This window comes from Salmo trutta, chromosome 33 (assembly GCF_901001165.1).
Source record: "Salmo trutta chromosome 33, fSalTru1.1, whole genome shotgun sequence".
Lineage (NCBI taxonomy): Eukaryota > Metazoa > Chordata > Actinopteri > Salmoniformes > Salmonidae > Salmo > Salmo trutta.
The window spans coordinates 43287282-43310533 of record NC_042989.1 but is presented as its reverse complement, the minus strand read 5'-3'; the positions used below and the strand labels follow the sequence as shown (position 1 = coordinate 43310533).

The 23252-nt window shown below is 46.4% G+C and overlaps 1 protein-coding gene across 1 annotated transcript in view; it reads right to left on the bottom strand.

The window, feature by feature from the left end:
• LOC115173039 (beta-mannosidase) overlaps positions 1-16708 on the bottom strand; it is a 38026-nt gene extending 21318 nt beyond the window's left edge. Inside the window, exons 1-7 of the mRNA XM_029731011.1 lie at positions 16597-16708; positions 15322-15491; positions 8358-8471; positions 4331-4482; positions 2503-2620; positions 2338-2424; positions 957-1124 (exon numbers count right to left, since the gene is read on the bottom strand). Coding sequence (XP_029586871.1) covers positions 957-1124; positions 2338-2424; positions 2503-2620; positions 4331-4482; positions 8358-8471; positions 15322-15405 — 723 coding nt within the window. The 5' untranslated portion in view covers positions 15406-15491; positions 16597-16708. The remainder of the gene's footprint in view (positions 1-956; positions 1125-2337; positions 2425-2502; positions 2621-4330; positions 4483-8357; positions 8472-15321; positions 15492-16596) is intronic.
• Positions 16709-23252: the final 6544 nt, after the last annotated feature.

Sequence of the window (23252 nt, the reverse complement as noted above, 5' to 3'; positions counted from 1 at the left end):
CAACTGACACTTACTCTTGTGTTACTGACTTGTTGCACCCTCGACAACTACTGTGATTATTATTATTTGACAATGCTGGTCATTTACGAACATTTGAACATCTTGGCCATGTTCTGTTATAATCTCCACCCGGCACAGCTAGAAGAGGACTGGCCACCCCTCATAGCCTGGTTCCTCTCTAGGTTTCTTCCTAGGTTTTGGCCTTTCTAGGGAGTTTTTCCTAGGCCACCCCCTCATAGCCTGCTTCCTCTCTAGGTTTCTTCCTAGGTTTTGGCCTTTCTAGGGAGTTTTTCCCAGCCACCGTGCTTCTACACCTGCATTACTTGCTGTTTGGGGTTTTAGGCTGGGTTTCTGTACAGTACTTTGAGATATCAGCTGATGTAAGAAGGGCTATAGAAATAAATTTGATTTGATTTAGTGTATATACTGTATATAAGGTTAGTATAGTGTATATACTGTATATAAGGTTAGTATACTGTATATACTGTATATAAGGTTAGTATACTGTATATAGTGTATATACTGTATATAAGGTTAGTATTCTGTATATAGTGTATATACTGTATATAAGATTAGTATACTGTATATACTGTATATAAGGTTAGTATTCTGTATATACTGTATATACTGTATATAAGGTTAGTATAGTGTATATAGTGTATATACTGTATATAAGGTTAGTATAGTGTATATACTGTATATAAGGTTAGTATACTGTATATACTGTATATAAGGTTAGTGTGTATATACTGTATATAAGGTTAGTATAGTGTATATAGTGTATATACTGTATATGTCTACTGAAAGTTTTGGGAAAATGAAAATAAGATTCAAATTAGAAGAAAAAAAACTATCAACCCCCAATTCAGACTTCTGTAGAATGACCCAGATCGGTGACAGGGTTTAGGGTTTAGGGTGGCCTCAGACACAGACCATGTCTCAGATACGTCTCTCACCTTCTGAACAACAGCCCTGATGTTGTCCACATACAGAGTCACATAGTCTCTATGGTAGCGGGGTTGCTGGGCAACAGGGATGCCGAACCAATCAGTGGCCAGGGCCGCCTCATTCTCGTTGTTCCCACTCCACACGATGACCGACGGGTGGGACTTTAAGCGCCTCACCTGATTGGGGCGAGGAAACAGGTGTTATAACATGTTAAAACATGCTATAACCAGGAAATGAGTCATCGTAATCAATATTAACATAGATCAAGGCCTTGTCCAGGGGATGCTACATCAAGCTGCCACATGCTACAGAAACAGGAGATTTGCAGTGTGCTCTAGGGGCCGTCGAAGACAAAGCTACTAACATCAACCCTGTAGTGTGCTCTACGGGGCCGTCGAGGACAAAGCTACTGACGTCAATCCTGTAGTGTGCTCTACGGGGCCGTCGAGGACAAAGCTACTGACGTCAATCCTGTAGTGTGCTCTACGGGGCCGTGGAGGACAAAGCTACTAACGTCAACCCTGTAGTGTGCTCTACGGGGCCGTCGAGGACAAAGCTACTAACATCAACCCTGTAGTGTGCTGTACGGGGCCGTCGAGGACAAAGCTACTAACGTCAATCCTGTAGTGTGCTCTACGGGGCCGTCGAGGACAAAGCTACTGACGTCAATCCTGTAGTGTGCTCTACGGGGCCGTCGAGGACAAAGCTACTGACGTCAATCCTGTAGTGTGCTCTACGGGGCCGTCGAGGACAAAGCTACTAACATCAACCCTGTAGTGTGCTGTACGGGGCCGTCGAGGACAAAGCTACTAACGTCAATCCTGTAGTGTGCTCTACGGGGCCGTCGAGGACAAAGCTACTGACGTCAATCCTGTAGTGTGCTCTACGGGGCCGTCGAGGACAAAGCTACTGACGTCAATCCTGTAGTGTGCTCTACGGGGCCGTCGAGGACAAAGCTACTAACATCAACCCTGTAGTGTGCTGTACGGGGCCGTCGAGGACAAAGCTACTAACGTCAATCCTGTAGTGTGCTCTACGGGGCCGTCGAGGACAAAGCTACTGACGTCAACCCTGTAGTGTGCTCTATGGGGCCGTCGAGGACAAAGCTACTAACGTCAATCCTGTAGTGTGCTCTACGGGGCCGTCGAGGACAAAGCTACTGACGTCAACCCTGTAGTGTGCTCTATGGGGCCGTCGAGGACAAAGCTACTAACGTCAACCCTGTAGTGTGCTGTACGGGGCCGTCGAGGACAAAGCTACTAACGTCAACCCTGTAGTGTGCTCTATGGGGCCGTCGAGGACAAAGCTACTGACGTCAATCCTGTAGTGTGCTGTACGGGGCCGTCGAGGACAAAGCTACTGACGTCAATCCTGTAGTGTGTAGCTCACCTGTTGGCCAACCTCTTCTCTAACCGTCTCTATGAAGTCAGGATCAGTGGGGTACATGGCACAGGCAAACATGAAGTCCTGCCAAATCTAAGGACAGACAAGGTATTGGTGAAAAGTACAGGGAGTTTGTGACGAAGACAAGGAGAACGAGTACTAGTCAGTTACCATAATCCCCATCTCATCACAGAGAGAGTAGAACAGGTCCTGTTCATAGACACCTCCACCCCAGACCCTGAGAGCGTTCATATTGGCGTCCACGGACGACTGTAGAAGGTTCCTCACACTGAAACAGAACACGACTGTAGTCAACGGTTAGGCGATGACTGGACAACACATTAACGACTAACTAGTGTCTGTTGAAATCTATCAGGTTACAGTGAGGGTTGTGTAATTCTCTCCGGTCTGAGGCGTTAGGGAGAGAGGGTGGTTGCTAAGCTGATATATATTGGGGTTTTAAAGATGTTTAAAACATGGATCATTTACCTAATTTGATTTAGAATTTTAGGACAACCTTTAGGAATAAAATAAAATTAAAAAAATAATAATATTTATTTAAGTCTAGATTTTGGGCTTTTACTACTAAAGCACATAGAAAAGCATTGAGTAACACATTCAGAGATGACAAAAATAACAGTAAAAAAATGAATTGTAGGGGGGAAAAAAAGGTTTTGAAGTATCTGCCGTAAATCTAGGAGATAATTTAAAAAACTCAGGAATGTTTTTTTAAACACATATTTAACCCCTTCTTTGGGTAGGCACAAAGCTACCTTCATACTTCCATTAATATGTATGGGCTACCTTCATTTACATTTACATTTTAGTCATTCAGCAGACGCTCTTATCCAGAGCGACTAACAGTAGTGAATGCATACATTACATACTTTTTTTTCCGTCTCCATACTGGTCCCCCGTGGGAATCGAACCCACAACCCTGGCGTTGCAAACACCATGCTCTACCAACTGAGCCACACGGGACCTTCAGACTAAGGTTTAATATCTAATGTTCCACAGTGGGGTCCCAAACGGTCCGGACGCTACAGACGTTTACATGACAAGACTGATTTTCGGGATGTCTCCTGGTCTGATAAACACCTCTCTGTCACCTTTCACCTCAGATGGGATGTCCCCTGGTCTGACAAACACCTCTCTGTCACCTTTCACCTCAGATGGGATGCCTCCTGGTCTGACCAACACCTCTCTGTCACCTTTCACCTCAGACGGTCTTCCCTGTGGCTCAGTTGGTAGAGCATGGTGTTTGCAACGCCAGGGTTGTGGGTTCGATTCCCACGAGGGGCCAGTACAAAACAAAATGCATGAAATGAAATGAAATGTATTCACTACTGTAAGTCGCTCTGGATATGAGCGTCTGCTAAATGACTAAAATGTAAATGTAGATGGGGAAGTGCAACACTGGCAGATGCGGTGGATTGAGACTCATCCAAAACCCCCCAGATATCTCTTATTTAAACTGACAGGTTTTGAAGGGGATATTTTTTTGTGTGATGCACCAGGTTGTATTGGAGAGTTAGTTTTTATGCTAGTGAGGGCCGAGACATAGGTACGTGGTGAGTTAAATCAGAAAACTAACGTCCTGTTGGAATCATAATGTAAACATAATGACGTTGACATGTACAAAACACATCCCATCTTAGAAGAATTAATGAGTGAAAGCTTGATATCATGATTAAGACCAAAGACACGAGTGTGTGTGTGTGTGTGTGTGTGTGTGTGTGTGTGTGTGTGTGTGTGTATGTGTGTGTATGTGTGTGTGTGTGTGTGTGTGTGTGTGTGTGTGTGTACGTGTGTGTGTACGTGTGTGTGTGTGTCTGTGTGTGTGTGTGTGTGTGTGTACGTGTGTGTGTGTGTACGTGTGTGCGCGTGTGTGCGTGTGTGTGTACATGTGTGTGTGTGTACATGTGTGTGTGTGTGTGTGTGTGTGTGTGTGTGTGCGTGTGTGTACGTGTGCGCGTGTGTGTGTGTGTGTGTGTCTCACTCAGCAGGGCTGACCAGGTCCTGAAGGGCGTGAGCTGGGATCCAGTTTGAACCCTTCAGGAAGATGGGCTTCTTGTTGACCCGGAAGTAGAAACTCAGCCCAGGGGAACCAGCGATTGGCTCCTGGACCAGCTCTACTGTACGGAAATACACCTTGGGATTAATACAGAGAGGCTGTTAAATACACCTGGAGACAGAGAGACTGTTAAATACACCTGGACACAGAGAGACTGTTAAATACACCTGGAGACACCTGGACACAGAGAGACTGTTAAATACACCTGGAGACAGAGAGACTGTTAAATACACCTGGACACAGAGAGACTGTTAAATACACCTGGAGACACCTGGACACAGAGAGACTGTTAAATACACCTGGACACAGAGAGACTTTTAAATACACCTGGAGACAGAGAGACTGTTAAATACACCTGGAGACAGAGAGACTGTTAAATACACCTGAACACAGAGAGACTGTTAAATACACCTGGAGACAGAGAGACTGTTAAATACACCTGGAGACAGAGAGACTGTTAAATACACCTGGACACAGAGAGACTGTTAAATACACCTGGACACAGAGAGACTGTTAAATACACCTGGAGACAGAGAGACTGTTAAATACACCTGGAGACAGAGAGACTGTTAAATACACCTGGAGACAGAGAGACTGTTAAATACACCTGAACACAGAGAGACTGTTAAATACACCTGGAGACAGAGAGACTGTTAAATACACCTGGACACAGAGAGACTGTTAAATACACCTGGACACAGAGAGACTGTTAAATACACCTGGAGACAGAGAGACTGTTAAATACACCTGGACACAGAGAGACTGTTAAATACACCTGGAGACAGAGAGACTGTTAAATACACCTGGAGACAGAGAGACTGTTAAATACACCTGGAGACACCTGGACACAGAGAGACTGTTAAATACACCTGGACACAGAGAGACTGTTAAATACACCTGGAGACAGAGAGACTGTTAAATACACCTGGACACAGAGAGACTGTTAAATACACCTGGACACAGAGAGACTGTTAAATACACCTGGAGACAGAGAGACTGTTAAATACACCTGGACACAGAGAGACTGTTAAATACACCTGGAGACACCTGGAGACAGAGAGACTGTTAAATACACCTGGACACAGAGAGACTGTTAAATACACCTGGAGACACCTGGACACAGAGAGACTGTTAAATACACCTGGAGACAGAGAGACTGTTAAATACACCTGGAGACAGAGAGACTGTTAAATACACCTGGAGACAGAGAGACTGTTAAATACACCTGGAGACACCTGGACACAGAGAGACTGTTAAATACACCTGGAGACAGAGAGACTGTTAAATACACCTGGACACAGAGAGACTGTTAAATACACCTGGAGACAGAGAGACTGTTAAATACACCTGGAGACAGAGAGGCTGTTAAATACACCTGGAGACAGAGAGACTGTTAAATACACCTGGACACAGAGAGACTGTTAAATACACCTGGAGACACCTGGACACAGAGAGACTGTTAAATACACCTGGAGACAGAGAGACTGTTAAATACACCTGGACACAGAGAGACTGTTATATACACCTGAACACAGAGAGACTGTTAAATACACCTGGACACAGAGAGACTGTTAAATACACCTGGAGACAGAGAGGCTGTTAAATACACCTGGAGACACCTGGAGACAGAGAGACTGTTAAATACACGTGGAGACAGAGAGACTGTTAAATACACCTGGACACAGAGAGACTGTTAAATACACCTGAACACAGAGAGACTGTTAAATACACCTGGAGACAGAGAGACTGTTAAATACACCTGGACACAGAGAGGCTGTTAAATACACCTGGACACAGAGAGACTGTTAAATACACCTGGAGACAGAGAGACTGTTAAATACACCTGGAGACAGAGAGACTGTTAAATACACCTGGAGACAGAGAGACTGTTAAATACACCTGGAGACAGAGAGACTGTTAAATACACCTGGACACAGAGAGACTGTTAAATACACCTGAAGACAGAGAGACTGTTAAATACACCTGGAGACAGAGAGACTGTTAAATACACCTGGAGACAGAGAGACTGTTAAATACACCTGAAGACACCTGGACACAGAGAGACTGTTAAATACACCTGGAGACAGAGAGACTGTTAAATACACCTGGACACAGAGAGACTGTTATATACACCTGAACACAGAGAGACTGTTAAATACACCTGGACACAGAGAGACTGTTAAATACACCTGGAGACAGAGAGGCTGTTAAATACACCTGGAGACACCTGGAGACAGAGAGACTGTTAAATACACCTGGAGACAGAGAGACTGTTAAATACACCTGGACACAGAGAGACTGTTAAATACACCTGGAGACAGAGAGACTGTTAAATACACCTGGAGACAGAGAGACTGTTAAATACACCTGGAGACAGAGAGACTGTTAAATACACCTGGAGACAGAGAGGCTGTTAAATACACCTGGAGACAGCGAGACTGTTAAATACACCTGGAGACACCTGGACACAGAGAGACTGTTAAATACACCTGGAGACACCTGGACACAGAGAGACTGTTAAATACACCTGGAGACAGAGAGACTGTTAAATACACCTGGACACAGAGAGACTGTTAAATACACCTGGAGACAGAGAGACTGTTAAATACACCTGGACACAGAGAGACTGTTAAATACACCTGGAGACAGAGAGACTGTTAAATACACCTGGAGACAGAGAGACTGTTAAATACACCTGGAGACAGAGAGACTGTTAAATACACCTGGACACAGAGAGACTGTTAAATACACCTGGAGACAGAGAGACTGTTAAATACACCTGGACACAGAGAGACTGTTATATACACCTGGAGACAGAGAGACTGTTAAATACACCTGGACACAGAGAGACTGTTAAATACACCTGGACACAGAGAGACTGTTAAATACACCTGGAGACAGAGAGACTGTTAAATACACCTGGAGACAGAGAGACTGTTAAATACACCTGGAGACAGAGAGACTGTTAAATACACCTGGACACAGAGAGACTGTTATATACACCTGGAGACAGAGAGACTGTTAAATACACCTGGACACAGAGAGACTGTTAAATACACCTGGAGACACCTGGACACAGAGAGACTGTTAAATACACCTGGACACAGAGAGACTGTTAAATACACCTGGAGACAGAGAGACTGTTAAATACACCTGGAGACAGAGAGACTGTTAAATACACCTGAACACAGAGAGACTGTTATATACACCTGGAGACACCTGGACACAGAGAGACTGTTAAATACACCTGGAGACAGATCGCCAGTGAAGATTTTAGCATTCTGTCTAGTGTAACCAGGTCAGATAAATACTACTACTTACATTAAATCAGATTAATTTACACTTTGAGGGAGAGGAGAGAGGACTGGAGACCATGAGAAGACAGAGGACTGGAGACATTGAGAAGACAGAGGACTGGAGACAGTGAGAAGACAAGAGGACAGGAGACAGTGAGAAGACAAGAGGACTGGAGACAGTGAGAAGACAAGAGGACTGGAGACAGTGAGAAGACAGAGGACTGGAGACAGTGAGAAGACAGAGGACTGGAGACCGTGAGAAGACAGAGGACTGGAGACAGTGAGAAGACAGAGGACTGGAGACCGTGAGAAGACAGAGGACTGGAGACCGTGAGAAGACAGAGGACTGGAGACATTGAGAAGACAGAGGACTGGAGACAGTGAGAAGACAGAGGACTGGAGACAGTGAGAAGACAAGAGGACTGGAGACAGTGAGAAGACAGAGGACTGGAGACAGTGAGAAGACAGTGGACTGGAGACCGTGAGAAGACAGAGGACTGGAGACCGTGAGAAGACAGAGGACTGGAGACAGTGAGAAGACAAGAGGACTGGAGACCATGAGAAGACAGAGGACTGGAGACAGTGAGAAGACAGATGACTGGAGACCGTGAGAAGACAGAGGGAATAGGAGAGGAGTAGAGATGTTGAGGTCTGACCTGTGTGTCTGTCCTGAGTATGGCTGCTCCCTCCAGCAAGGTTCCTCTTACACTGAGATGATAAGAGTGCTGCTCACCATGGCCACTGGGCCACCACAGCTTCACCTGGTTACTCTACCACACACACACACACACACACACACACACACACACACACACACACACACACACTAAACATTAACCTCAGCACGATGAAAAACAGAGACATGCTAAAACCCTGATATTCAGAGGTCATTTCAGCAGAGATAAGATGTGTCCCAAATGGCATCCTATTCCCTTTAAAACCCCTATGGGCCCTGGTCAACAGTAGGGCACTATACTGTATAGGACTCTGGTCAACAGTAGGGCACTATACTGTAAAGGTCAACAGTAGGGCACTATACTGTAAAGGACTCTGGTCAACAGTAGGGCACTATACTGTAAAGGACTCTGGTCAACAGTAGGGCACTATACTGTAAAGGACTCTGGTCAACAGTAGGGCACTATACTGTAAAGGGCTCTGGTCAACAGTAGGGCACTATACTGTAAAGGACTCTGGTCAACAGTAGGGCACTATACTGTAAAGGTCTCTGGTCAACAGTAGGGCACTATACTGTAAAGGACTCTGGTCAACAGTAGGGCACTATACTGTAAAGGGCTCTGGTCAACAGTAGGGCACTATACTGTAAAGGACTCTGGTCAACAGTAGGGCACTATACTGTAAAGGGCTCTGGTCAACAGTAGGGCACTATACTGTAAAGGACTCTGGTCAACAGTAGGGCACTATACTGTAAAGGTCAACAGTAGGGCACTATACTGTAAAGGACTCTGGTCAACAGTAGGGCACTATACTGTAAAGGACTCTGGTCAACAGTAGGGCACTATACTGTAAAGGACTCTGGTCAACAGTAGGGCACTATACTGTAAAGGGCTCTGGTCAACAGTAGGGCACTATACTGTATAGGACTCTGGTCAACAGTAGGGCACTATACTGTAAAGGGCTCTGGTCAACAGTTGGGCACTATACTGTAAAGGACTCTGGTCAACAGTAGGGCACTATACTGTAAAGGTCAACAGTAGGGCACTATACTGTAAAGGACTCTGGTCAACAGTAGGGCACTATATTGTAAAGGGCTCTGGTCAACAGTAGGGCACTATACTGTATAGGACTCTGGTCAACAGTAGGGCACTATACTGTAAAGGGCTCTGGTCAACAGTAGGGCACTATACTGTAAAGGTCAACAGTAGGGCACTATACTGTAAAGGGCTCTGGTCAACAGTAGGGCACTATACTGTAAAGGACTCTGGTCAACAGTAGGGCACTATACTGTAAAGGTCAACAGTAGGGCACTATACTGTAAAGGGCTCTGGTCAACAGTAGGGCACTATACTGTAAAGGACTCTGGTCAACAGTAGGGCACTATACTGTATAGGACTCTGGTCAACAGTAGGGCACTATACTGTAAAGGACTCTGGTCAACAGTAGGGCACTATACTGTAAAGGACTCTGGTCAACAGTAGGGCACTATACTGTAAAGGACTCTGGTCAACAGTAGGGCACTATACTGTAAAGGACTCTGGTCAACAGTAGGGCACTATACTGTATAGGACTCTGGTCAACAGTAGGGCACTATACTGTAAAGGTCAACAGTAGGGCACTATACTGTAAAGGACTCTGGTCAACAGTAGGGTACTATACTGTAAAGGACTCTGGTCAACAGTAGGGCACTATACTGTAAAGGACTCTGGTCAACAGTAGGGCACTATACTGTAAAGGACTCTGGTCAACAGTAGGGCACTATACTGTAAAGGGCTCTGGTCAACAGTAGGGCACTATACTGTAAAGGTCAACAGTAGGGCACTATACTGTAAAGGACTCTGGTCAACAGTAGGGCACAATACTGTAAAGGGCTCTGGTCAACAGTAGGGCACTATACTGTATAGGACTCTGGTCAACAGTAGGGCACTATACTGTAAAGGACTCTGGTCAACAGTAGGGCACTATACTGTAAAGGGCTCTGGTCAACAGTAGGGCACTATACTGTAAAGGACTCTGGTCAACAGTAGGGCACTATACTGTAAAGGACTCTGGTCAACAGTAGGGCACTATACTGTATAGGTCAACAGTAGGGCACTATACTGTAAAGGACTCTGGTCAACAGTAGGGCACTATACTGTAAAGGTCAACAGTAGGGCACTATACTGTAAAGGACTCTGGTCAACAGTAGGGCACTATACTGTAAAGGGCTCTGGTCAACAGTAGGGCACTATACTGTAAAGGTCAACAGTAGGGCACTATACTGTAAAGGACTCTGGTCAACAGTAGGGCACTATACTGTAAAGGACTCTGATCAACAGTAGGGCACTATACTGTAAAGGTCAACAGTAGGGCACTATACTGTAAAGGACTCTGGTCAACAGTAGGGCACTATACTGTAAAGGTCAACAGTAGGGCACTATACTGTATAGGACTCTGGTCAACAGTAGGGCACTATACTGTAAAGGTCAACAGTAGGGCACTATACTGTATAGGACTCTGGTCAACAGTAGGGCACTATACTGTAAAGGTCAACAGTAGGGCACTATACTGTAAAGGACTCTGGTCAACAGTAGGGCACTATACTGTAAAGGACTCTGGTCAACAGTAGGGCACTATACTGTAAAGGGCTCTGGTCAACAGTAGGGCACTATACTGTAAAGGACTCTGGTCAACAGTAGGGCACTATACTGTAAAGGTCAACAGTAGGGCACTATACTGTAAAGGACTCTGGTCAACAGTAGGGCACTATACTGTAAAGGACTCTGGTCAACAGTAGGGCACTATACTGTAAAGGACTCTGGTCAACAGTAGGGCACTATACTGTAAAGGGCTCTGGTCAACAGTAGGGCACTATACTGTATAGGACTCTGGTCAACAGTAGGGCACTATACTGTAAAGGGCTCTGGTCAACAGTTGGGCACTATACTGTAAAGGACTCTGGTCAACAGTAGGGCACTATACTGTAAAGGTCAACAGTAGGGCACTATACTGTAAAGGACTCTGGTCAACAGTAGGGCACTATATTGTAAAGGGCTCTGGTCAACAGTAGGGCACTATACTGTATAGGACTCTGGTCAACAGTAGGGCACTATACTGTAAAGGGCTCTGGTCAACAGTAGGGCACTATACTGTAAAGGTCAACAGTAGGGCACTATACTGTAAAGGGCTCTGGTCAACAGTAGGGCACTATACTGTAAAGGACTCTGGTCAACAGTAGGGCACTATACTGTAAAGGTCAACAGTAGGGCACTATACTGTAAAGGGCTCTGGTCAACAGTAGGGCACTATACTGTAAAGGACTCTGGTCAACAGTAGGGCACTATACTGTATAGGACTCTGGTCAACAGTAGGGCACTATACTGTAAAGGACTCTGGTCAACAGTAGGGCACTATACTGTAAAGGACTCTGGTCAACAGTAGGGCACTATACTGTAAAGGACTCTGGTCAACAGTAGGGCACTATACTGTAAAGGACTCTGGTCAACAGTAGGGCACTATACTGTATAGGACTCTGGTCAACAGTAGGGCACTATACTGTAAAGGTCAACAGTAGGGCACTATACTGTAAAGGACTCTGGTCAACAGTAGGGTACTATACTGTAAAGGACTCTGGTCAACAGTAGGGCACTATACTGTAAAGGACTCTGGTCAACAGTAGGGCACTATACTGTAAAGGACTCTGGTCAACAGTAGGGCACTATACTGTAAAGGGCTCTGGTCAACAGTAGGGCACTATACTGTAAAGGTCAACAGTAGGGCACTATACTGTAAAGGACTCTGGTCAACAGTAGGGCACAATACTGTAAAGGGCTCTGGTCAACAGTAGGGCACTATACTGTATAGGACTCTGGTCAACAGTAGGGCACTATACTGTAAAGGACTCTGGTCAACAGTAGGGCACTATACTGTAAAGGGCTCTGGTCAACAGTAGGGCACTATACTGTAAAGGACTCTGGTCAACAGTAGGGCACTATACTGTAAAGGACTCTGGTCAACAGTAGGGCACTATACTGTATAGGTCAACAGTAGGGCACTATACTGTAAAGGACTCTGGTCAACAGTAGGGCACTATACTGTAAAGGTCAACAGTAGGGCACTATACTGTAAAGGACTCTGGTCAACAGTAGGGCACTATACTGTAAAGGGCTCTGGTCAACAGTAGGGCACTATACTGTAAAGGTCAACAGTAGGGCACTATACTGTAAAGGACTCTGGTCAACAGTAGGGCACTATACTGTAAAGGACTCTGATCAACAGTAGGGCACTATACTGTAAAGGTCAACAGTAGGGCACTATACTGTAAAGGACTCTGGTCAACAGTAGGGCACTATACTGTAAAGGTCAACAGTAGGGCACTATACTGTATAGGACTCTGGTCAACAGTAGGGCACTATACTGTAAAGGTCAACAGTAGGGCACTATACTGTATAGGACTCTGGTCAACAGTAGGGCACTATACTGTAAAGGGCTCTGGTCAACAGTAGGGCACTATACTGTAAAGGACTCTGGTCAACAGTAGGGCACTATACTGTAAAGGACTCTGGTCAACAGTAGGGCACTATACTGTAAAGGACTCTGGTCAACAGTAGGGCACTATACTGTAAAGGGCTCTGGTCAACAGTAGGGCACTATACTGTATAGGTCAACAGTAGGGCACTATACTGTAAAGGGCTCTGGTCAACAGTAGGGCACTATACTGTAAAGGACTCTGGTCAACAGTAGGGCACTATACTGTATAGGACTCTGGTCAACAGTAGGGCACTATACTGTAAAGGACTCTGGTCAACAGTAGGGCACTATACTGTAAAGGACTCTGGTCAACAGTAGGGCACTATACTGTAAAGGTCAACAGTAGGGCACTATACTGTAAAGGACTCTGATCAACAGTAGGGCACTATACTGTAAAGGACTCTGATCAACAGTAGGGCACTATACTGTAAAGGACTCTGGTCAACAGTAGGGCACTATACTGTAAAGGACTCTGGTCAACAGTAGGGCACTATACTGTAAAGGACTCTGATCAACAGTAGGGCACTATACTGTAAAGGTCAACAGTAGGGCACTATACTGTAAAGGACTCTGGTCAACAGTAGGGCACTATACTGTAAAGGTCAACAGTAGGGCACTATACTGTATAGGACTCTGGTCAACAGTAGGGCACTATACTGTAAAGGGCCCTGGTCAACAGTAGGGCACTATACTGTAAAGGTCAACAGTAGGGCACTATACTGTAAAGGTCAACAGTAGGGCACTATACTGTATAGGACTCTGGTCAACAGTAGGGCACTATACTGTAAAGGGCTCTGGTCAACAGTAGGGCACTATACTGTAAAGGACTCTGGTCAACAGTAGGGCACTATACTGTAAAGGACTCTGGTCAACAGTAGGGCACTATATTGTAAAGGACTCTGGTCAACAGTAGGGCACTATACTGTAAAGGGCTCTGGTCAACAGTAGGGCACTATACTGTATAGGTCAACAGTAGGGCACTATACTGTAAAGGGCTCTGGTCAACAGTAGGGCACTATACTGTAAAGGTCAACAGTAGGGCACTATACTGTAAAGGACTCTGGTCAACAGTAGGGCACTATACTGTAAAGGACTCTGGTCAACAGTAGGGCACTATACTGTAAAGGACTCTGGTCAACAGTAGGGCACTATACTGTATAGGACTCTGGTCAACAGTAGGGCACTATACTGTATAGGACTCTGGTCAACAGTAGGGCACTATACTGTAAAGGGCTCTGGTCAACAGTAGGGCACTATACTGTATAGGTCAACAGTAGGGCACTATACTGTAAAGGACTCTGGTCAACAGTAGGGCACTATACTGTAAAGGTCAACAGTAGGGCACTATACTGTAAAGGGCTCTGGTCAACAGTAGGGCACTATACTGTAAAGGGCTCTGGTCAACAGTAGGGCACTATACTGTAAAGGACTCTGGTCAACAGTAGGGCACTATACTGTAAAGGACTCTGGTCAACAGTAGGGCACTATACTGTAAAGGGCTCTGGTCAACAGTAGGGCACTATACTGTAAAGGTCAACAGTAGGGCACTATACTGTAAAGGACTCTGGTCAACAGTAGGGCACTATACTGTATAGGACTCTGGTCAACAGTAGGGCACTATACTGTATAGGACTCTGGTCAACAGTAGGGCACTATACTGTAAAGGGCTCTGGTCAACAGTAGGGCACTATACTGTAAAGGGCTCTGGTCAACAGTAGGGCACTATACTGTAAAGGACTCTGGTCAACAGTAGGGCACTATACTGTAAAGGACTCTGGTCAACAGTAGGGCACTATACTGTAAAGGACTCTGGTCAACAGTAGGGCACTATACTGTAAAGGACTCTGGTCAACAGTAGGGCACTATACTGTAAAGGACTCTGGTCAACAGTAGGGCACTATACTGTAAAGGTCAACAGTAGGGCACTATACTGTAAAGGACTCTGGTCAACAGTAGGGCACTATACTGTAAAGGACTCTGGTCAACAGTAGGGCACTATACTGTAAAGGGCTCTGGTCAACAGTAGGGCACTATACTGTAAAGGGCTCTGGTCAACAGTAGGGCACTATACTGTAAAGGGCTCTGGTCAACAGTAGGGCACTATACTGTATAGGACTCTGGTCAACAGTAGGGCACTATACTGTAAAGGACTCTGGTCAACAGTAGGGCACTATACTGTAAAGGGCTCTGGTCAACAGTAGGGCACTATACTGTATAGGACTCTGGTCAACAGTAGGGCACTATACTGTAAAGGTCAACAGTAGGGCACTATACTGTAAAGGGCTCTGGTCAACAGTAGGGCACTATACTGTAAAGGACTCTGGTCAACAGTAGGACACTATACTGTATAGGACTCTGGTCAACAGTAGGGCACTATACTGTAAAGGGCTCTGGTCAACAGTAGGGCACTATAAAGGGAATAGGGTGTATACTAACTGTGTTGACATGGAGGCTGAAGGTGTTCTTGCTCTGCCCAGATGGGAACAACACCGTGAATGACTGTTCTGTAGACAGCTCCATCAGAGAGAGGTTGAACTCGACTTTAGTCTCTTCCACAGCATCAACCAACACTTCCACTTTTACCACCCACTGAGACAGAGAGGAGTCTGGGAGACAGGAAGAGGAAGAACAGGGCTTTCCATGACTAGCGGTGAATCCCAAACCACCACCTTGCCCCTACCAATTCGCACGGAGCTGATGAAACTCAGAGGGTAACTTCAAGAGTGGCGAGGAGATCAATAAACCCCTTACCTTCTGGACACACACCTGACTTTAAATAATAAAACGAAATTCAACTGAGAAAATTCTCCCTGTCGTCTCACAATAAATATACCTCAGCAACAGTGAATTAGGAAAGTGTTTCGTATGTTACATGTGTCATGGATCATAATTAGACACGTGGTGCATTATGGGATACTACTTCACTCTAAAGTCAGCAGCGAATCAGACTCGGTCAATAGTGGCTATCGAAGAGTCTAATACACCCTCCATTATTTTAACTCCCTCGGCTTTGGGACACTTCTGCATATGGCGTAAGGCATGCCTGAACGCACAGATGGAGATCAGAGGAGCATAGGGGATGATTCGGGATTCAGCCTAGGAGAGTTCACACAGTAGCTGTATAGATAACAAGTTCAGAATTGTTAGATGCACATGCAGAGAGAGAGAGAGAGAGAGACACAGAGAGAGAGAGAGAGAGAGAGAGACAGAGAGAGAGAGAGAGAGAGAGGAGAGAGAGAGAGAGAGACAGACAGACAGACAGACAGACAGACAGACAGACAGACAGACAGACAGACAGACAGACAGACAGAGAGACAGAGAGAGAGAGAGAGAGACACAGGGAGAGAGAGAGACTGTGTCAGACAGAGAGAGAGAGGGAGAGAGAGAGCGAGAGCGAGAGATAGTTATACACAGGGAGAGAGAGAGAAAGAGATAGTTATACACAGGGAGAGAGAGAGAGACAGAAACAGAGAGACACAGAGAGAGAGAGAGAGAGACACAGAGAGAGAGAGAGGAGAGAGAGAGAGAGAGAGAGAGAGAGAGATAGTTATACACAGGGAGAGAGAGAGAGAGAGAGAGAGAGAGAGAGAGAGAGAGAGAGAGAGAGAGAGAGAGAGAGAGAGAGAGACAGAGACAGAGACAGAAACAGAGAGACACGGAGAGAGATGAAGACATACTATAGACTGGTACAGTAGAGAGATGGAGACATACTATAGACTGGTACAGTAGAGAGATGGATTAGGCGCAGCACATCAAAGGCCTCCAGTATGAACACCCTTCCACAGCCCCATGGTTGAAATGACGGCCCCCAGTCCCCAGCTGAAGGAACTCTGAGCCTGGTGGGTAAAAGACCAGCAGACAGGAGAGTTATCCAACGGGTGAATGGTGATCACAAATATAATTTACTGTTATTTCTAAGGGCCACACAATCATGACTCCAATGTCATTAGCATCTGTCTGTTGGAGGATGGTGATTTGAAACTTTTAACCACAGTGCTAAGCTTATGCCTAACCTTAAATGAAACCCAAAATGCCCCAAATGTTATTTTTAATGAATTTCTAGGATATAGACTGTAGTCTTTGTGGCTGTGGTAAATAGTGGGAACAGGCCTATCTGCCCTCTGATCGACTGGAAATGATTCAACCTGAATCTTTCCTTCTGAAGACGTTTATTTTCCTTGTTTTAGAGCGTTCCGCTACATTATCTGGATAATGTCATGGATAATGTCCATCATAATGTGTCCACTGTGATAAATGGAGCCTGCAGAAGAACAGCAACACCACTAGAAACCAGCGTTGTGTTATGATGTGGACGTGAAACACCAAGGTAGGTCAATTGAAATAAGCAAGCAGCAAGTTCATGAGAAACAAATTGCAAATGTCAGTCCAGAGAAGGGCGTTTTAAAGTTGGTTAGTGATGTAGCTAGCTGGGTCACCTAGACAAGATAACGTTGTCTGTGCTAGGCTAGCTAGTGAATTAGCTTAACGTTACCAAGCTAAGTTCACTACGGAAAAAGCTTAAACAAGCAAAAACACACTCCTGTTAACCTTTTCGGTTACTGGCCCAACGCTCTAACCACTAGGCTACCTGCTGGTTACTGGTCCAACGCTCTAACCACTAGGCTACCTGCTGGTTACTGGTCCAACGCTCTAGACCACTTGGCTACCTGCTGGTTACTGGCCCAACGCTCTAACCACTAGGCTACCTGCTGGTTACTGACCCAACGCTCTAACCACTAGGCTACCTGCTGGTTACTAGTCCAACGCTCTAACCACTAGGCTACCTGCTGGTTACTGGTCCAACGCTCTAACCACTAGGCTACCTGCTGGTTACTGGTCCAACGCTCTAACCACTTGGCTACCTGCTGGTTACTGGCCCAACGCTCTAACCACTAGGCTACCTGCTGGTTACTGACCCAACGCTCTAACCACTTGGCTACCCTGCTGCCCGAATGTGTTTCTAAAACATTTAAAATGTGTCTGTCTGTCTTTCCCACTTAATTTGAAGTGTTTCTAAAATCCCCTATGGGAGAAATGCATGGTGAAAAAAAAACTATTGGAACCATTTCCCTGTTTGACCGCTAGGTTTCATGGGTATTATGACGACAAAACGGTGGGGCTCTATAAAAGTTAAATAAATACATTCTTCCCAAGAGGTACAGAGTGACACTTTCAAGAGTGACATGAGTTGATGGAGATCAAATTAACTGACTAAACTGTAAAAAGAAAATAAAAAAATATATATATATTGTTAACAAACTGAATGTTTTCTGTCAACACACAATAAATACTATTAACTGAAAAGATGATGTTAATTCCCAAGAGTTGAAGCGACTGACCTTTCTGATAAAGTTGACGTGACATTCGCCCTTCTGGACGGGTGGAGGGCAGTCGGGGGGCACCCTGTACGAGGAGTGATCCCGACTCCTCTCTGAGGCGTACACGACGGGGGATAGGAGGCTCACCTTCACAACGTTCTGCCCTTCCCTTAACAACTGGCCTACGCTGAAGTCCTTGAACATCAGGGAATCCCGTTATCAAGTGGCCCAGCACAGATTTGACAATTTAACTAAACGATCATACATGACTAGACACACCTTGAAATCATACTACACAATGTGCAATATAAACAACGTTCATATGATAAATAATAGACTTTTTTCATTACATATCTGCGGAACATGTTGTCTGTCTTTCCCACAACAACTCCGTTCAGAGAGATGGACGCTACGGTGTCCACTCCTTCAAACACCAGCTGGACTCTTGTTTAGCCCTGGAGCAGAGGACAAGAAGGGTTTATTTTAGAAATACTGACGGGTGGCTTCCCGGACACAAATTAAGCCTAGTTCTAGACTAAAAAGACAGCTCAATGGAGAATCTTAATCAAAAGTTATTTTTTGTTCAAGATAAGGCTTGTCCTGTGTCCGGGGAACCGTCCCTGAAATACAAGGCTTGTTCTGAATCCGGGGAAACCGGCCCTGAAATACAAGGCTTGTTCTGAGTCCGGGGAACCGGCCCCTGAAAGACAAGGCTTGTTCTGAGTCCAGGGAACCAGCCCTGAAAGACAAGGCTTGTTCTGAGTCCGGGGGAACCGGCCCTGAAAGACAAGGCTTGTTCTGAATCCGGGGGAACCGGCCCTGAAAGACAAGGCTTGTTCTGAATCCGGGGAACCGGCCCTGAAAGACAAGGCTTGTTCTGAGTCCAGGGAACCGGCCCTGGGAGTAGTGAATACAGTAACACCATGGGGCTGGAAGTGTAAGCTGTGTAAACAGTACCTTAGCTCTGTTGAGGCAGAAAATGTAGTCGTGTATGTCCAGTTGTCAAGAGCGATCCACCTGTATGCTACATCATTGAACCTGAAGTAGAGATCCTGAGAGAGAGAGAGAGAGAAAAAGAGAAAGAGAAAGAGAGAGAGAGAGAGAGAGACAGACAGACAGACAGACAGACAGACAGACAGACAGACAGACAGGCAGGCAGGCAGGCAGGCAGGCAGGCAGACAGACAGACAGGCAGACAGGCAGACAGGCAGACAGACAGACAGAGGAGAGACAGAAGAGAGAGAGAACCAGGCATTTTCATGTAATAAAATAGGCAATTTGTCAGTCAGCTCACCTCAAGTATGGGTAGCTGCAGCCCAATATGGTGGCTGGAGTATGGGTAGCTGTCCCCCAATATGGTGACTGGAGTATGGGTAGCTGCAGCCCAATATGGTGGCTGGAGTATGGGTAGCTGAGAACCAATATGGTGACTGGAGTATGGGTAGCTGTCCCCCAATATGGTGACTGGAGTATGGTAGCTGAGAACCAATATGGTGACTGGAGTATGGGTAGCTGTCCCCCAATATGGTGACTGGAGTATGGGTAGCTGTCCACCAATATGGTGGCTGGAGTATGGGTAGCTGTCCACCAATATGGTGGCTGGAGTATGGGTAGCTGAGAACCAATATGGTGGCTGGAGTATGGGTAGCTGTCCACCAATATGGTGACTGGAGTATGGGTTAGCTGCAGTCCAATATGGTGACTGGAGTATGGGTAGCTGCAGTCCAATATGGTGACTGGAGTATGGGTAGCTGTCCACCAATATGGTGGCTGGAGTATGGGTAGCTGAGAACCAATATGGTGGCTGGAGTATGGGTAGCTGCAGTCCAATATGGTGGCTGGAGTATGGGTAGCTGCAGCCCAATATGGTGACTGGAGTATGGGTAGCTGCAGCCCAATATGGTGACTGGAGTATAGGTAGCTGAGAACCAATATGGTGGCTGGAGTATGGGTAGCTGCAGCCCAATATGGTGGCTGGAGTATGGGTAGCTGTCCCCAATATGGTGGCTGGAGTATGGGTAGCTGCAGTCCAATATGGTGGCTGGAGTATGGGTAGCTGCAGCCCAATATGGTGACTGGAGTATGGGTAGCTGCAGCCCAATATGGTGACTGGAGTATGGGTAGCTGAGAACCAATATGGTGGCTGGAGTATGGGTAGCTGCAGCCCAATATGGTGGCTGGAGTATGGGTAGCTGTCCCCCAATATGGTGACTGGAGTATGGGTAGCTGCAGCCCAGTACGGGCGAGTAGGTGTGTTGAAATGAGTGGGTGTGTACGGAAAGCGAATCAGCTAATTGGGCAGATGTGTTGCCACTCAAGACCGTTTTGCGTGTCTGATTGGGCGGCAAGACGAGTCATAAGCCGGTGGCCAATGACTAGTGTTTTTGTTTCCATTTTAGGATTTTATTTAAAGTAGGATAGCAGCCTATACAAGATAATAACTCATATTGATAACCATCTAGACGTCACCTTGAAACATGCCATACTCTTTTTGGCCACACAGCATCAGATACATGGACTACATATAGTAAGACAGAGGGGGCGCTGTTTCACTCGGTTGCTTTCTCCGGTGAGATAGTTTCAGCCACTTACAAATGAAAGAAAGTTGGCGGGTGTACACAATTTTCGTATGCTGGAATAATTTTTGACGAACGTGAGATGGAAACCTAGTTTTCAAGCGATTTGTTTGACAATCAGATGAAAACATCATGATGGTATTATGTACATGCCACATTAAAAAGTAATTTTTAACAGTTCAAATTACCTGTCTTTACTATAAAACCCATTAAACTAAATATAGGCACAACATGCCCCTCCCCCAATGGAAATCAATGCCCGCCATGACTGAGTAGTTCTGCGCTGACCCTGACAGCACGCAAACACATACAGCAAACATTACACCCTACTCAGCAGGACTTTAATCAAAATAACTGAAATGTACAATTATTTGGATGTAAAAACTAACAGGTGAAATACACTATATATACGACACAAAAGGTATATGGAACCCCCTTCAAATTAGTGCATTTGCTATTTCAGACACCACCCGGTGCTGACAGGTGTATAAAATCGAGCACGACAAACATGGCAATCTCCATAGACAAACATTTGGCCAGTAGAATGGCCCGTTACTTGAAGAGCTCAGTAGGACTTTCAACGTGGCACCGTCATAGTGATGTCACCTTTTTCCAACAAGTCCAGTTTGTCAAATTTCTTCACCCTGCTAGAGCTGCCCCGGTCAAACTTTAGTGCTATTATTGTGAGAGGTGGAAACTTCTAGGAGCAACAACGGCTCAGCCGTGAAGTGGTAGGCCACACAAGCTCACAGAACGGGACCGGCGAGTGCTGAAGCGTGTAAAAATCATCTGTCCTCGGTTGAAACACTCACTACTGAGTTCCAAACTGCTCTGGAAGCAACGTCAGCACAAGAACTGTTCATCAGTAGCTTCATGAAATGGGTTTCATGGCCGGAGCAGCCGCACACAAGCCTAAGATCACCATGCACAATGTCACGCGTCAGCTGTAGTGGTGTAAAGCTCGCCGCCATTGGACTCTGGAGCAGTGGAAACACGTTCTCTGGAGTGATGAATCACGCTTCACCATCTGACAGTCCAACGGACGAATCTGGGTTTGGTGGATGCCAGGAAGAACGCTACCTGCCTGATATGTATAGTGCCAACTGTAAAGTTTGGTGGAGGAGAATAATGGTCTGGGGCTGTTTTTCATGGTCGGCCCCTTAGTGCTCTGAACAATGTTCCCCAACTCTGAGATTGGTTTTTCCAGCAGGACAATGCTCCGTGCCACACAGCCGGTCAATCAAGGTGTGGATGGAGGACCACCAGATCAAGACCCTGTCATGGCCAGCCCAATCTCCAGACCTGAACCCCATTGTAGCTTGAGGACCACCAGACCCTGTCATGGCCAGCCCAATCTCCAGACCTGAACCCCATTGTAGCTGGAGGACCACCAGATCAAGACCCTGTCATGGCCAGCCCAATCTCCAGACCTGAACCCCATTGTAGCTGGAGGACCACCAGATCAAGACCCTGTCATGGCCAGCCCAATCTCCAGACCTGAACCCATTGTAGCTGGAGGACCACCAGATTCAAGACCCTGTCATGGCCGGCCCAATCTCCTGACCTGAAACCCCATTGTAGCTGGAGGGCCACCAGGTCAAGACCCTGTCGATGGCCAGGCCAAATCTCCAGACCTGAACCCCATTGTAGCTGAGGACCACCAGACCCTGTCATGGCCAGCCCAATCTCCAGACCTGAACCCCATTGTAGCTGAGGACCACCAGACCCTGTCATGGCCAGCCCAATCTCCAGACCTGACCCCATTGTAGCTGGAGGACCACCAGACCCTGTCATGGCCAGCCCAATCTCCAGACCTGAACCCCATTGTAGCTGGAGGACCACCAGGTCAAGACCCAGTCATGGCCAGCCCAACTCCCAGACCTGAACCCCATTGTAGCTGAGGACCACCAGGTCAAGACCCAGTCATGGCCAGCCCAAATCTCCAGACCTGAACCCCATTGTAGCTGGAGGACCACCAGGTCCTGTCATGGCCAGCCCAATCTCCAGACCTGAACCCCATTGTAGCTGAGGACCACCAGACCCTGTCATGGCCAGCCCCGATCTCCAGACCTGAACCCCATTGTAGCTGAGGACCACCAGGTCAAGACCCTGTCATGGCCAGCCCAATCTCCAGACCTGAACCCCCATTGTAGCTGAGGACCACAGACCCTGTCATGGCCAGCCCAATCTCCAGACCTGAACCCCATTGTAGCTGGAGGACCACCAGATCCTGTCATGGCCAGCCCAATCTCCAGACCTGAACCCCATTGTAGCTGAGGACCACCAGACCCTGTCATGGCCAGCCCAATCTCCAGACCTGAACCCCATTGTAGCTGGAGGACCACCAGATCCTGTCATGGCCAGCCCATCTCCAGACCTGAACCCCATTGAAAACCTCTGGAATTGATCACAGAGGAAGATGGATGGTCAAAGCCATCAAAACAAAGCCGAGCGCTTGAATTGTTACGCCCAG